General features: G+C 47.2%; 1 protein-coding gene and 1 long non-coding RNA gene across 3 annotated transcripts; one reads left to right on the top strand and one right to left on the bottom strand.

Annotated features, from left to right (window-relative positions):
• The first annotated feature begins 10200 nt into the window (after window positions 1-10200).
• On the top strand, window positions 10201-12243 carry LOC123045850 (serine/threonine-protein kinase OXI1). Its single transcript, XM_044469071.1, has 2 exons — window positions 10201-10888; window positions 11015-12243. Exons 1-2 carry the CDS (start codon window positions 10473-10475, stop codon window positions 11964-11966), a joined length of 1368 nt encoding a protein of 455 aa, XP_044325006.1. The 5' UTR covers window positions 10201-10472; the 3' UTR covers window positions 11967-12243.
• A 300-nt stretch (window positions 12244-12543) lies between these two features.
• On the bottom strand, window positions 12544-15540 carry LOC123045851 (uncharacterized). Of its 2 annotated transcripts, none has more exons than XR_006421629.1 (3): window positions 13736-15540; window positions 13470-13662; window positions 12544-12865 (listed from the first exon to the last, which is right to left on the bottom strand). It is a non-coding gene; the product is annotated as an uncharacterized lncRNA (long non-coding RNA). The 2 variants fall into 2 exon arrangements; XR_006421630.1 differs by having other exon boundaries at window positions 13470-13657.
• Window positions 15541-15771: the final 231 nt, after the last annotated feature.

Genomic DNA, 15771 nt, shown 5'->3' with positions numbered 1-15771 from the left:
ACTAGGGCTTAAGCTTCTGTCACTCTAGCAATCCATCATCTACTTATTACTTCCCCATGCCTTCCTCTAGGCCCAAGTAATGGTGAAGTTTCATGTAGTCGACGTTCACATGACACCACTAGAGGAAAAGACAACACACATCTCATCAAAATATTGAACGAATACCAAATTCACATGACTACTAATAGCAAGACTTCACCCATGTCCTCAGGAACAAACGTAACTACTCACAAAGCATATTCATGTTCATAATCAGAGGAGTAATAATATGCATAAAGGATCTGAACATATGATCTTCCACCAGGTAAACCAAATAGCATCAACTACAAGGAGTAATCAACACTACTAGCAACCCATGGGTACCAATTTGTGGTTTTGATACAAGATTGGATACAAGAGATGAACTAGGGTTTTGAGAGGAGATGGTGCTGGTGAAGATGTTGATGGAGATTGACCCCCTCCCGATGAGAGGGTCGTTGGTGATGACATTGGTGGTGATTTCCCCCTCCCGGAGGGAAGTGTCCCCGGCTGAACAGCTCCGCCAGAGCCCTAGATTGATTCCGCCAAGGTTCCGCCTCGTGGCGGCGGAGTTTCGTCCCGTAAGCTTGCCCACGATTTTTTCCAGGGTAAAAGTGATGATATAGCAGAAGATGGACGCTGGAGGCCCACCAGGGGGCCCACGAGATAGGAGGTCGTGCCCTACAGGGGGGCGTGCCCTACAGGGGGGTGCCCCCTGTCTCCTGGACAGGGGTTAATCATAATTGGGATGCTTGTCCAAGTAAGGGCAGTACCCAAGCACCGGTCCACCCACATATCAAATTATCAAAGTAACGAACGCGAATCAGATGAGCGTGATGAAAACTAGCTTGACGATAACTCCCATGTGTCCTCGGGAGCACTTTTCTCCATATAAGAACTTGTCCAGGCTTGCCCTTTTCTACATAAAGGATTGGTCCACCTTGCTGCACTTTATTTACTTTTGTTACTTGTTACCCGTTACGAATTACCTTATCACAAAACTATCTGTTACCGATAATTTCAGTGCTTGCAGAGAATACCTTACTGAAAACCGCTTGTCATTTACTTCTGCTCCTCGTTGGGTTCGACACCCTTACTTATCGAAAGGACTATGATAGATCCCCTACAACACAATAGCACTCGGAGTCCTTCATTTTGCAAAGACACGGATAAACGGTCGGTGCTCCAAAGAAGCAAAGGAAAGATGGTGCAAAGGAACAGACGTGTACGTGTTGATTCCACCCTAACCTTTTCGACGCGGACCCCTCTTAATAGTACGGCTTTCCTATGACTCAAATCCATCGAAAAGAAACGTAGAGAAACACCATCTTCACTAGGCTCCGAGGGGAAACGAATCGTCTTGTGCCTAGACATGAGATATCTGAAATGCCCAATGCACACGATTAGTCCTCAATTGTATTGTCATCAATCACCAAAACCACATAGAGAGAAATATGCCCTTACACATTGCATCCTTGTATCATCTTTCTTGGTTCTTGTTAGGTTTTTCTCTGTGTGAGTTTTAGAGCTTATGGTCATCTTCATGACAAGCTTGAGTTCATTGAAAATGGAGTTCGCATGCATCTTCTATAATGTTTTTGACGTTGGTGTTTTTGTCGGTTCTTCATTCATAGAGGTTTCACGTATCTATACGTAGCTGTTCGGAGCTCATATGCAGAAGTTATAGCAGTTCTGCTTTTCTTGCTGCATCTCTTTTGCTTGGGGCTTGCTTGCTGCACCCCTGCAGTAGTACTGCTCTGGGCAACGGTAGTACCGCTTGTAAGCGATAGTACCGTCCCTGCCGGGCGGTAGTAACGCTTGTAAGCGGTACTTCTGCTGTCCAGTTCCGCGGCTACTACCGCTGCTTTCTTCGGGTTCTGTTTTTCTTGTCGGGTTCGGCGGTAGTAGGGCGTCAGTGAGGTGCGGCAATACCGCCTATAAGCGGTAGTATTGCCCCTATGGGGAGGTAGTACCGCTACTACAGGACTACCGTCATGCTATGCTCTACCCTGCCTCCTCTGCTCCTGTTTTCTGCTTCTCCTGCGGTAGTACCACTTGGATGAGTGGTAGTACCACCCGGCGGCACTACCGCCCAAGGTTCATAGCCGTTGCTCTATTTTTCCTGTTACTACCGCCCGAGCAGTAGTACCGCTCGATGGAGCGGTAGTACCGCTCGTGTGCGGGCTGAGCACATAACTGTTGGATTTTTCCCCACCTATAAAAGGGGGTCTTCTTCCCCATTGAACCCTATCCGTTGAGCTCGGACTTTGCCCCCACTGTTGACCTTCTTCGAGCTTGATATCTCTCAATCCCTCCAATGATTCTTGCTAGTTCTTGAGGGGAAAGATAGAGGATATCTAGATCTATGTTTCCACCAATCACTTTCTCCTCTATGTGAGGGGAACCCCTTGGATCTAGATCTTGAAGTTCTTTGTGTTCTCTTGTTCGTTCTTCCTCTCGTTTTCCTCCATAGCATTCGTTGTTGTGGTGGGATTTGGGAGAGAAGGACTTGGGCACTCCATGTGCCCTTGCCATTGCATTTGGTACATCGGTTTGAGTTCTCCACAGTGATACGTGGAAGTTACTGCTTGAGAAGCTTATTAATCTTGGGTCATTGGTACCCTAGAGCTTGTTCTTCTTGGGTGCTTGGGCGTCCTAGACGGTTGGTAGTACTCAGAGCTCAATCATTGTGGTGTAAAGCTCCGGGCAAGCGTCGGGGTCTCCAATTAGGTTGTGGAGATCGCCTCGAGCAATTTGACGGGTTCTGGTGACCGCCCCCAAGGGTTGATGATACGTCCATTTTGCATCATGCTTTTATATCGATATTTATTGCATTATGGGCTGTTATTACACGTTATGTCACAATACTTATGGCTATTCTCTCTTATTTTACAAGGTTTATAATAAAGAGGGAGAATGCCGACAGCTGGGATTCTGGGCTAGAAAAGGAGCAAATATTGGAAACCTATTCTGCATAGCTCCAAAAGTCCTGAAACTCCACAAAAGTTATTTTTGGAATTAATAAGAATTATTGTGCGAAAGAAGTACCAAAGGGGGCCCACACCCTGGCCACGAGGGTGGGGGGGGGGGCGCCCACCCCTACTGGGCACGCCCCCCTGCCTCGTGGGCCCCATGGTGGCCCTCCGATGCCCATCTTCTGCTATATGAAGTCTCTTACCCTGGAAAAAAATCATAAGCAAGCTTACGGGACGAAGCTCTGCCGCCACGAGGCGGAACCTTGGCGGAACCAATCTAGGGCTCTGACGGAGCTGTTCTACCGGGGAAACTTCCCTCCGGGAGGGGGAAATCATCACCATCGTCATCACCAATGATCCTCTCATCGAGAGGGGGTCAATCTCCATCAACATCTTCACCAGCACCATCTCCTCTCAAACCCTAGTTCATCTCTTGTATCCAATCTTTGTACCCAAACCTCAGAGGTACCTGTGGGTTGCTAGTAGTGTTGATTACTCCTTGTAGTTGATGCTAATTGGTTTATTTGGTGGAAGATCATATGTTCAAATCCTTAATGCATATTAATACCCCTCTGATTATGAACATGAGTTTGCTTTGTGAGTAGTTACATTTGTTCCTGAGGACATGGGTGAAGTCTTGCTATTAGTAGTCATGTGAATTTGGTATTCGTTCGATATTTTGATGAGATGTATGTTGTCTCTCCTCTAGTGGTGTTATGTGAACGTCGACTACATGACACTTCACCATTATTTGAGCCTAGAGGAAGGCATTGGGAAGTAATAAGTAGATGATGGGTTGCTAGAGTGACAGAAGCATAAACCCTAGTTTATGCGTTGCTTCGTAAGGTGCTGATTTAGATCCACTAGTTTCATGCTATGGTTAGGTTTACCTTAATACTTCTTTTGTAGTTGCGGATGCTTGCAATAGGGGTAATCACAAGTGGGATGCTTGTCCAAGAAAGGACAGCACCCAAGCACCGGTCCACCCACATATCAAATTATCAAAGTAACGAACGTGAATCATATGAGCGTGATGAAAACTAGCTTGACATAATTCCCATGTGTCCTCGGGAGCACTTTTCTCATTATAAAAACTTGTCCAGGCTTGTCCTTTGCTACAAAAAGGATTGGGCCACCTTGCTACACCTTATCTACTTTTGTTGCTTGTTACCCGTTACAAATTATCCTATCATAGAACTATCTGTTACCTACAATTTCAGTGCTTGTAGAGAATACCTTACTGAAAACCGCTTGTCATTCCCTTTTGCTCCTCATTGGGTTTGACACTCTTACTTATCGAAAGGACTACGATAGATCCCCTATACTTGTGGGTCATCAGTTGCCAAAGTGTACGGGTTCGGTGACCGCCTCCAAGGGTCGCCATTTGTACGGGTTCGGTGACCGCCCTCAAGGGTCTCTTAGTGGAATCACGCCATCTTGCATTGTGCGAGGGCGTGAGGAGATTACGATGGCCCTAGTGTCTTCTTGGGGAGCATTGTGCCTCCACACCGCTCCAAACAGATATTAGCATCCGCAAGGGTGTGAACTTCGCAATACATTATCGTCTCCGCGTGCCACGGTTATCTCTTACCCGAGCCCTTTACTTATGCATTTTACTTTGTGATAGCCATATTGTTTCTTGTTTTATATCTTGCTATCACTTAGTTGTTTATCTTTCTTAGCATAAGTTGTTGGTGCAGATAGGTGAGCCTAGTTGTTTTAGGTTTTGTGCTTGGCAAATTGAACGCTAGTTTTATTCTGCAGTTGTTCAAGCCTATACCATAATTATTTTAAAGCGCCTATTCACCCCCCTCTAGGAGACATCCACTATCTTTCAAACTTAATACTCCAGGTGCATGCTGGATAGCGGTCGATGTGTGTAGTAATGGTAGTAGATGTAGACAGGAGTCGGTCTACTTATCTCGGATGTGATGCCTATATACATGATCATTGTCTTGGATATCGTCATGATTATTTGCTTTTCTATCAATTGCCCAGCATTAATTTGTTTACCAATCGTATGCTATCTTCAAGAGAGAAGCCTCTAGTGAAAATTATGGCCCCAGGGTCTATTTTATCCTATATTAAAATCCAAAAATACCTTGCTATAATTTTATTTACTTTACTTTTATGTTTTTTTAATCTATCTATCACTAGGAGATTTGATCCTTACAAGTAATCGCGAGGGATTGGCAACCCCTTGTTCGCGTTGGGTGCAAGTATTTGTTATTTTGTGTGTAGGTACTGCTAACAAGGTGTCGCGTGGTTCTCCTACTGTATTGATAATCTTGGTTCTTAACCGAGGGAAATACTTATCTCTACCGTACTGCATCATCCTATCCTCTTCGAGGAAATCCCAACGCAGCTCACAAGCAGTAGAAATAATTTCTGTCGCTGTTACCGGGGAGACATAATCAACATCTATCAAGTTCGCATAAACTCCCACTTCCTTGTATTTACATTATTTGTCATTTTCCCCTCATTTTCATCTCCCCCACTTCTAAAACATTTTCACAAAAATAGAAAAATATTTTTTGTTTACCATTTTCTCGCGTGTGCGTTTGGTTGCTTCTTATCTTGTTTGCCTAGTCAAGATGTCTCAAGAAACTACAAAAATGTGTGACTTTTCCAATACTAACAATAATGATTTTATTACTACTCCGATTGCTCCTCTCGCCACTAGTGCAGAGTCTTGTGATATTAATGACGTTTTGGTAACTCTTGTTATGAAAGAACAATTTTGGTAACTCTTGAACCGTTTCTGTTCTCTTGGCTCAACGCAAGCAGTTCATCCGAGTGGATTGTTTGCCCTCTATCGCACACACCTTGATCTGGCTGACCATTTCTTTTTTTCCACCTAATCACAAACAGTTCATCCGAGTGAACTGTATGCCATCAATCGCACACACCTTGATTTGGCTGACTGTTTCTATTGTGTTGCCTAATCACAAACTGTTAATCCGAGTGAACTGTATGCCATATATTGCACACATTTTCATCTGCCTGCCCGTTTTTGTTGTTCTGCCTCATTGCAAATAGTTCATTGGAGTGAACCATATGCCCCTCATCGCACACGTAAGTAAAATCCGTGTCACGTTTGATGTATCTGCCTTCGCAAACGTTCTGCATCTTTTTAACGGGTTTTTACATCACCATTTGCGATTAATGCATCGCACACAGTTTCGTCGAAGGGTCTCTGATTGTAGTGTCGCGTTAGCAGCATCCTGCACTAGTGTAGAGTCTATAGCCTCTAATTGATGGACACTAAACTCAGATTTCTTTATTTCAGATAGACAAATAAAATCAGGGCAATGAGCTCTAATGAGTTCTTTCACTTTGGTCTTTTTGTGGGACCCATTAAGGCCCTTCACATTCCAAAATAGCCTTATCATTTAAATCTAGAGGTTAATTTAGCTTGACAGTTTTTAGACCTCTGACTGGTAATCTCAATCCAAGAGGAGGTACCACCAGCATCTTCATCCATATTTGGATCAGATTTTTGGTCCATATGAGTGTCAAAAGCAGAACTAGATATAACAAAAGGATATAAAGTGTAATAGTCTTCCTTAGTGACATCAATGTCACCAGGGAGGAACATATCAGGATTATCATGCCTAAAATTTTCAAGTCTTTCCGACTCCAGGTTTTTAATAACTTCAATATTATTATCTACTTGAGAGGGGTTATCCCCCAAAGCAATGCTAGCTTTGCCAGCATTAGAAATAAGAGTGTCATTATCAAGACAAGCAAAAGAGTTGTGAAAGACCTTAGATTTATTACCTCTGGGGACTTCCAAAATTTTCACCTCCTTAATCTCCTGAGCTTTGATCAAAGTTGGCTTCCCATCCCTTTTAATCCTGCTACTCATCCTAGTGGATATAATAGGACCCCATTTGCCACCACCAGCTTTTTAGCTTTTAGCTTTGGGAGCAGGGCAAGGAATTAGGGCCACATGGGAGGTAGCAGTACCATCTTTGAGAGCATCCCCATTTTTGTCAGCAGCATCAAATTCTGGAAGCAAAACAGTGCCAAAATTCTCAACAGGAGTTCTCTCAACAGCTTGTAGGTAGCTTTTAGTCATAGGAGCATCTTGAATCTTAAGAAAGACAGATCTCTCCAAAGGGTTGTTGTTCTCCACGACCCTTTTAGAGGACACCAAAGGTGTAGGTTCTATTTCTAGACCCACTAGGAGCAGAGGTAGGCCTAGGTCTGAGATTAGAATTCTTCCTGACGGTGTCCAGATCATGTTCCATCTCTCCCCAACAGGTCATCATTGCTATCATCATCCTCACCCCCTTGTTTCTTGTTGCTGCCTTCCTCATCTTCTTTAGGATCGGAAGGATCTGACGGGTTATCAGAAACCACATGAGCATCCTCTTCAACTTTAAAAGCAAGAAGGAACAAATCTTGTTGGATCTCAAACAATCTGTCTCTAGGGATCATTGCAGGGTCTCTGACATCAACTTGGACTCTCACAACTTCATAGAAACTTCTGAAAATGCCATGCCAATCAATATTGGTGATGACACCCAGCGTAGCAGAGACTTGAGCTATCACAGACCATGAGCACCACACAGGAGGGAGGCCCACAATATCAATCCAGACCTCAGTTAAGCAATCGTAGGCAGGCAAATCACCATGCCAATTCTTGAAAGAGATAGAAACTCCTTTCTTCTTGAGGTTGATAGAGTCATAGGCAACTAAGTCAATGATTTTATTGTTGGGTGGGAATCTGACAAGATATTGAGAATCATCATAAGCTCTGATCTGCCATGGCCAATTGATTTTTCACATGCTAGTGAATCAAGCACCTAACTCTTCGGCAGAGATCTCACCCTCTTCAATTACAACTAGACCAACATTGCTAAAGTTAAGCCAATCACAGTTGCTTTTTTCACCAATCTCAGTATGAAAGAAGCCTAAACCATTCCCAGCACTGCCCCAGAATTGAGCAGTTGGATATGGTTTGTACCACACAGGACAAGCATCCATGTGGTAACCAGGGATAGAACACATGAAGCAATTCTTTGGAATTTGACACATTCCCACAAAGCATCTAGGGAGACCACAATTGTAGCAGATTGCCCCAATATATTTTGGATCAACATTGAAAGAGTCAGGCTCACGGGAAGGCAAAGTTATATGAGTAGCAGCAAGACCAGCATCAACTTTTAGAGGTTTTTTGCCCGTAGCAGTCTTTTGCTTCTTCTTGTTCTTGCTCTGACCAGCTTGTCCACTACTAGAAGCAGACCCACTACCACAAGCAGCACGTTGTTGGCCCCCCTGTGAATATGGCATAGGAGTACAATGGTTGGGAGCAAGGTAAGGATACTGGAATTGATGTTGATTTTGCGGCCATGAGTTGACTGGAAATTGCTGATATCCAAGAAACATCAGTCCCATCTGAGGATACATCAAATGAGAGCTTGCGGCCACAGGGAAGATGGGGGCTTGGCGTAGATGGAGATAGGAGGGGCTTGTTGCGGGGGATGCTGAGCCAGAGGGGGACGAACAAGAGGGGCAGTAGGGGGGGTAGGGGTAACTTGCTGGACATGGGGACGGATCTCGTCGTTGCGCCCCCAGCCACCATTATTCCTCCCTCCACACGCGACATGCCCAGATCCAGCGCCAGCCATCTTTTGAGTGACCGCAGTGTAGGTCAATCTTCCTTCACGCTTCGACCAAAAATCTGCCGAAAAGCTAAACTCCTTAGGCTTGATTAGTCTATCAGAAGCTCCGGCAGGGAAGCAATCGGAAGCAGTAAAGCAACCACTCCTAAACTTGTCCCACCTCACCCAAACTAAGGAGGGAGGAGGAGGGAGTCGTGGGCGACGACAAACCCTAGCAGCCCCAGGAGCAATCTCGTGGTTGGTAGGCTGTAAGGATTGGGGGAAAGTGATATTCTCTTTCAGACCAGAGGCTGGGACGTGGGTCCTATCCATTCCCACGTCAAGGCCACTGACCACCGGGGCCCTCGGATACCTAGCAACCCCCACAGCGTTGACTAGTCGCTTCGGCGGTAGCACAACGAACGACGGCGATGATGGCGATCTCCGGCGGTCATGAGCAACTAAATTGGTAATCTGAGTAGCAGGGGAGGCACGTACTCTCTATAGGCATCGAGTTGACCACCATTAGCGTGTCGCCCTTCGGAAAGGCCTCCATCTTCTTCGCTGCTGCCGCGAGGTTGAGGACGCCTCCTCCTCTGCCCATTGTAGAATCAGAGCAGGGGAGATGTCCTGACCCAACGCGTAGATGCGGGCGCGCTCCAGCTCCGAGGTGTTCACCATTGCGCACAGAGCGAGATTCATCCTCGCCGCTGCTAGCGCCTGCGACGCCTGCTCTGTAGCCCTCGCGGCTTGATCTGCCGCGCGTTCCCGGTGCGCCACTTCCGCTAACAATCGACGGATCTCCTGGTCCGTCGCTACTCCATCTTCCCCATCCATCTGAAGATCTGAGGATCTCCACCTCCGACACGGAGTCCGCCCCGACGAGCCGCGGTGGGGAACCCCGAATGGCAGCCGCCAATCCCGAGCCCATGCACGGCGAAGGGATTCTGGGGAGCGGGAATCGACCGCCACTCGACCTCGGAGGGAGAGGCTCGTCGGCATCAAGCCGCGATATGGGGTGCGCGCAAGAGGGGAGCACGGAGGGGAGCGTGGACATTGCATCGCAGGGTCGAACGTCCGGTAACTCAAATGCGGGCTAAATAAAGAATCCAGCCGGCTGAAAAATTCAACAGAAATTGCGGCTGGAGCTCGGACATTCAGAGAGTTCGAATGAAAGCGAATTGAAATCACTTGCCTGAAAGTACTACTCCCTCCGTTCCTAAATATAAGACCTTTTAGGAATTCCGTTGTACATACGGAGGGAGTACTGGCATTGCAGGTAATTGTATTGAATGGATCCATAAAAAGTTATACCTGCTGTACAGTCCGACAGATAGACCGAAGGAACTACTCCTTCTAGAATCACTGCATTTTTTTTTTCTGAGGAGTTCTGGAAACATTTCTGGGGCAACAAACTGGGTGCAGGAAGAGGGGCCGACCCCGAGCCCGCAACCGCAGTCCAAACACGGAGCCCACAAAGTCCTTGCATTTCTCCCTGAAAAACTGCCCCCACACCCAACAACACCACACGCGAGAGGGAAGACCGCAGTCCGTCGACGAACCAAGGGATTAAAAAACTCTTCCCGTTTCAAAACACTCGCTTCCCGGAAGAAAATCCCGCACGCGAGTGCTTCGTCACCAAGGGAAGGCAGAGAGAGCCGAGCCTGTTGCCCGCCGCATATAACCAACGCAACGCACGCAGAGGAGCCGAGACGAGAATCGAATCGGGGAATACCAAAATCAAACCGCAACCAATCCCCACCCCACCCTTCCTCCCTCTCACTCGCGCAGGCGCAGGCGCAGGCGCACCCACTCGCACCCCGCCGCCCAATCCAAGGCGGCGCCGTCCTCGTGCGCGCTCGCGGTGGCCATGACGGCGCAGGCGCTCGCGCCGCCGCCGCCGGAGCCGCACCAGCTCAGCCTGGCCGACCTCAGGGCCGTCTCCGTGCTCGGCCGCGGCGCCAAGGGCGTCGTCTTCCACGTCGTGCCCGAGGGCGAGGGCAGCGACGGCGACGTCGCCATGGCGCTCAAGGCGGTGTCGCGGGAGGCCGCGCGGCACAAGAAGAGCGGCGGGAGCGGTGGCGGCGGCGCCGGGGACGGACACCGGAGGATCTGGTTCGAGCGCGACGTGCTCCTGGCCCTGCGCCACCCGCTGCTCCCCGCCCTCCGCGGCGTCCTCGCCACCGACGCCGTCGTCGGCTTCGCCATCGACCGCTGCGGCGGCGGCGACCTCAACTCCCTCCGCCGCCGCCAGACCGAGAAGATGTTCTCCGATTCCGTCATACGGTACGCCCCCGCTCTACCTGACCGATTAACCCATCAGCCAACGGCCCTTATGCCACGCACTGCCGTGGCACAAATTGGTGGCCAAGATTTGATCCGTGAACTCACCCATTCGTTGCCAATTCGCAGGTTCTACGCGGCGGAGCTGGTGCTGGCTCTCGAGTACCTGCACAGCATCGGCATCGTCTACCGGGACCTCAAGCCGGAGAACGTCCTGATACAGGACAGCGGCCACATCATGCTCGTCGACTTCGACCTCTCCACGAGACTCCCGATTCTGCCGCCGGAGCAGGACGCCCCCAAACCTGCGCCCGTCCCTAGCTCGCCGTCCCCGAACACCGGGAAGCCCAAGAAGCCGGCCATGTGCTTCCGGTTCCGTTCAGGCGGCGCCACAAAGCCGGCCGTGTCTGCAGACTCGCCGTCGCCGCCGTCCACCTCGCGGACAGCCTCCTCGTCCTCCACCTCATCAACGACCACCACGGCCTCCTCCACGGTCTCCGGCGCGCGCACGCCGGCCAAGTCGAACTCGTTCGTGGGCACGGAGGACTACGTGGCGCCGGAGATCATCGCCGGGAGCGGGCACGACTTCATCGTGGACTGGTGGGGCCTGGGCGTGGTCCTCTACGAGATGCTCTACGGGCGCACGCCGTTCCGGGGCCAGAACCGCAAGGAGACCTTCTACCGCGTGCTCACCAAGCAGCCGGAGCTGGTGGGCGAGAAGACGCCGCTGCGCAACCTCATCGCCCGCCTCCTGGAGAAGGACCCGGCGAAGCGCATCGGCGCGCGCGGCATCAAGGCGCACCCCTTCTTCCACGGCGTCGACTGGGACCGCATCCTCCGCGTGGCGCGCCCGCCCTACATCCCGGCCCTGCCCCAGAACGAGGACGGCGGCGAGGTGCTCGACGTCGAGAAGGTCGTGCACGAGACGTTCGCGGCCAGCGACGTCGAGGCCGCGGCGGCGGCGGCGGCGGGGGGCGACGAGAAGAAGCCTTCGCCGGAGACGGAGACGGGCGGGGGCGACGACGGTGAGCGGAGGATGATGGATCCGTCGAAAGACGGCGATTTCTCCGTGTTTTTCTGAGTTTTTTCTCTCTAGATTTTAGCACTTTTTCCTTCCCAGAAAAATGGGCTTGGTCAGGTTTATTTTGTTAATACGATATATTTTAGTTTCTTTGGGATTTGGTGGAGGGATGAGTACATAATTAAGGAGGTGCTCCTGTGTTTAGCGGAGTAGAGTTGTACGTTTTTGCTTGGCTTCTTGTCCACATTTTCGGTGGATACTTTGCTTTGGCCCGTGCATACGAGGATTATTGAGACGATCGTGTACATAATGAATAATCAACAGTTACTATTAGGCAGATGAGGTGCAGGTTGGTCTTGATGTTTGTTTTCCCATTTCGTGCACGGTGACTTTTGGTAAGCATTGATTTAGCATGGAAATTGTAGGCATCAACTTGCTAAAAATAACTATTCTGTTCTCGCGGGTGCCATAAACCAAACCAGGACGGTATTATTTTCTGAAGACTAGTAAGCATGCACGTGCAACGCACGTCTCGATCAAAGCATCTACGAAATTCGTGTGGGTACTGAATTCTGAATTCATATTGAAATTAATAACTCTATGTAACGGAAGATCTCCTCGGTGAAATGAAGCTTACTGTATGCTACTCCCTCCGTAGACAAATAAATGAGTGAGTTCTATTTTCAACAACACATGAAAAATAGTAATAAATCCATGTAATAGTAGCATCTATGGCAACCATATAGAAATTTGAATAATAAAAATGAATGATAAAAAGTGCCTGAAGCATTACACTGCTATACGATATTGGACCAAAGTAAACATATTTGGGATCTTCAATCTTGGCACATAGTGCTGGCCTTGTTTCATGGGAGTTGTGCGGGTCATCTTCTTGATTAGGAACATTTGGCTTCAAGCCTTCAACTCTTCACCCCAAACCATTTTCTTTTGTAAATAATCTGCAAAAGAAAGACCAAATTCGGTTGATAAAATCAAACCACATAAAACAGAACACCAGAACTATCAAATGTGTCATCTAAAGATAAGTGCTTACAAAAGAGTGAATAAATCAATTTTGATTTATATATCACTAAAATCAGATATAATCCAGATGGATCTCAGATTGATACAAAGGAGAACTGGTTTACATAGTAGGTTGAAGATTTTAAGAAAAGATCAATCTATTTTTTTAGCAGGTGTGTTTCCAAACCAAGTGATTTATATTGCGATTAAACTTGCCATGAGCATCCTTGGTTCAGTTGCTACCACAAAATATATATTATGAACACATAATGTTCTCAATTATGAATCCCATCCTCCTGTTGATCCCACAAAAAAAGAAATTAGTTGCTAAACATCCTTGGTTCAGTTCGTGCAGCAATGGGACATCCACAACCCTTTATGATGTATGCTCTACTACTGATGTTTGTAGTTCAGTTTTATATCCTTCTTTCCTAGGGTAGCAAATATGAACATGATTCAGCGTTTGGGTGGATCAAGAGCTTTCCTATGTGAGATAGAGAAAACAAACAACAGAAAGAGGAGATTGAGAGGGGGACAGACATGAAGGAGTAGACTGGTGCAGAGGAGACAGGAGGGCGTCGCTGGCAGCAGGGAGGACGACGACGACAGCGAGGAGACCAGTGCTCCGCACGGACTCGACCTCGTTTGCCAACGACTGACGGACCCATGTGCGCGTCTACGTCCCGAGCAGCGGCGGCGACCTGGCAGAGGACGGAGTGCTTGATCTTCTGCCCTGCCCACACCCAAAACTTAATCATGGACACAATCAAGATGGAAAGTTGCAGTTTTAATAGCAGAAAACTTACATTAAACCCCCAACCTTGAAAAAATGTGTGAATAAAGAACTCTTGGGGGTGCTTAATTCAACAAATTATAGTTTTTGGACTGCTCAAGAATTGATGTATTTGCCCTTTGCCTCCCCATCTAGCTCCGCCACTGTAATTAGTTAATTAAAATGATTTAGTCAAAAAGGCATTCGGGTGTTGCATCCACCCAATGGGTTCTTTGTTATGCTGCCGGAAGAAATCCTTTCTTGTTGGCCCTTCAAAATAAAAATGTTTGCAATGTTATCATTTTATATTTAAGATGGTGCCCAACCATGGCACAAACCACAAGAATACTTTTGTCCAACAAACTGTTATATACTCATGGTTGGTGACAACACAACATAAGTACACCAATGACTCAGAAAACAACTGTTCTTTTAAAATGTATGATAAGGCAAGATGGAACTTGGAAAGATATACAAAGGTACAGTATATACACAACCGCTTCCATCTTAGATCTCCATGTCCAATCCTTCTGTAATATACAACTAAAACCAATATATTAAAAGGAAACAAGATAAAAGTGAAAAAAAAGGAAAATTCCCTTCTCCGATGACACAAACAGGTCAAGGACTACCATATAGTGAGAAAGAAAAATTGATAGCATGAATAGAGTGATATCAGCTGACCAAAAATGATAGTTTTCAGACACCAATAGAAGATATGAACTCAAAGGGCCATGCAGAGTGCTACTGAAGCTTAGGTGAAGCAAATTACCCAAAAGAAAATATGCATCGACTGTCGAAAGAGTGTGACCAGATCAGACCACCATATAAAAGAGCATGACCAGCAGCAGACTTCAGAGGGAAGTTGATTTTACCCCTAAATAACTTGTACATCCAATTGACATGCTCTAAATGGACTAATGAAATAATGTAGAACTCCTCTGGGATTTAGTAATTAACTGCAGATTGTACAAAGTGTCAAATATGTGATTTAAGTAAAATGTAGAGCAATGGAAGTACAAGTTATACGCCTAAATAAAGCATAACCTACAAGAATCACAAGGGCTAAAAATTCAGAACGCAGAAAATCTACATATGCCAAGAAGGCCACTGACCAAATAACCATGTGTACTTCCATACTGCTCAAACAGGGGATAATTTTTTTTATCTGCAGTTAATCACCTAAGCATTGGGTTAACACACCTGGTGCTACTTTTCTTTTTCGTCCCAAACAGAACCATCATGTCTTTAGTTTCCTAAACAACAGTAGACATGCATAAGAATCCTAGTACTAATTAACAACTGATAAAAGATGTCGATCAAGCTTTAGAAACTTAGCGGCTGCATATTGAGTTCCATAATTGTTTTCCTCGAAACCACAATCCATAACAACTGCATATATCTCACCTGGAGTATTATTAAATACCAGTTTCATGCCTTCGAGTATATATCACCTACAAAAATAGGACATGTGCTCCTTAGCTAGATTCTATTTTTGAACTGACAAAGCACTGAATCAAATAATTCCTTTACCCATGAGTCTAGGTTTCTAACAATTTAACAGAAGTGGGAGGGAGGGAACAAGTATGATGGTATTTATATGGAGGTTATGGAACTGAATTTCTCCCTCTGCGTCTGGTTACGGGATAACCAATCTTCAGTCATTTGAAAGAGGGGTCTCTGTTCTGCCGTTTGGGGGAAGATTTGCTCTTATGCATATATATAGGGATTTATGCTTCTATTGTAATTGGATCGCGTAGATGTTCAGACGGTAACAATTCATAATGTAGAAAACGAATCGGTGGGTTGAAGAAAGGACAGAAGCTGAGGGGATCGCGTGCGTGCCTTGAGCTTGAAGATAAGAGCTGTGGAGGGCAGGACGGCCAGCAGGGAGGAGACATGTGGCGAAGGACGGCTCCGGCGGCGGCGACCTGCGGCGAAGGGTGGCTCCGGGGCGGCGGCTGGGGAACCTGCGGGCCGCGTCGAAGGGCGGCTCCGGGGCAGCGGCTCAGCGACTTGCGGACCACGACGAAGGGCGGCTCCTGGACTACATCATATAGATTACCTTGA

This window comes from Triticum aestivum, chromosome 2B (genome assembly GCF_018294505.1).
Source record: "Triticum aestivum cultivar Chinese Spring chromosome 2B, IWGSC CS RefSeq v2.1, whole genome shotgun sequence".
NCBI lineage: Eukaryota > Viridiplantae > Streptophyta > Magnoliopsida > Poales > Poaceae > Triticum > Triticum aestivum.
This window is presented reverse-complemented; position numbering and strand designations above follow the sequence as displayed.

Coding starts and splice junctions, on each gene's coding strand:
- LOC123045850 (XM_044469071.1), top strand. CDS start 10,473: ATGACGGCGCAGGCGCTCGCGCCGCCGCCGCCGGAGCCGCACCAGCTC. Junction 10,889..11,014: donor TTCTCCGATTCCGTCATACG/GTACGCCCCCGC, acceptor GCCAATTCGCAG/GTTCTACGCGGCGGAGCTGG.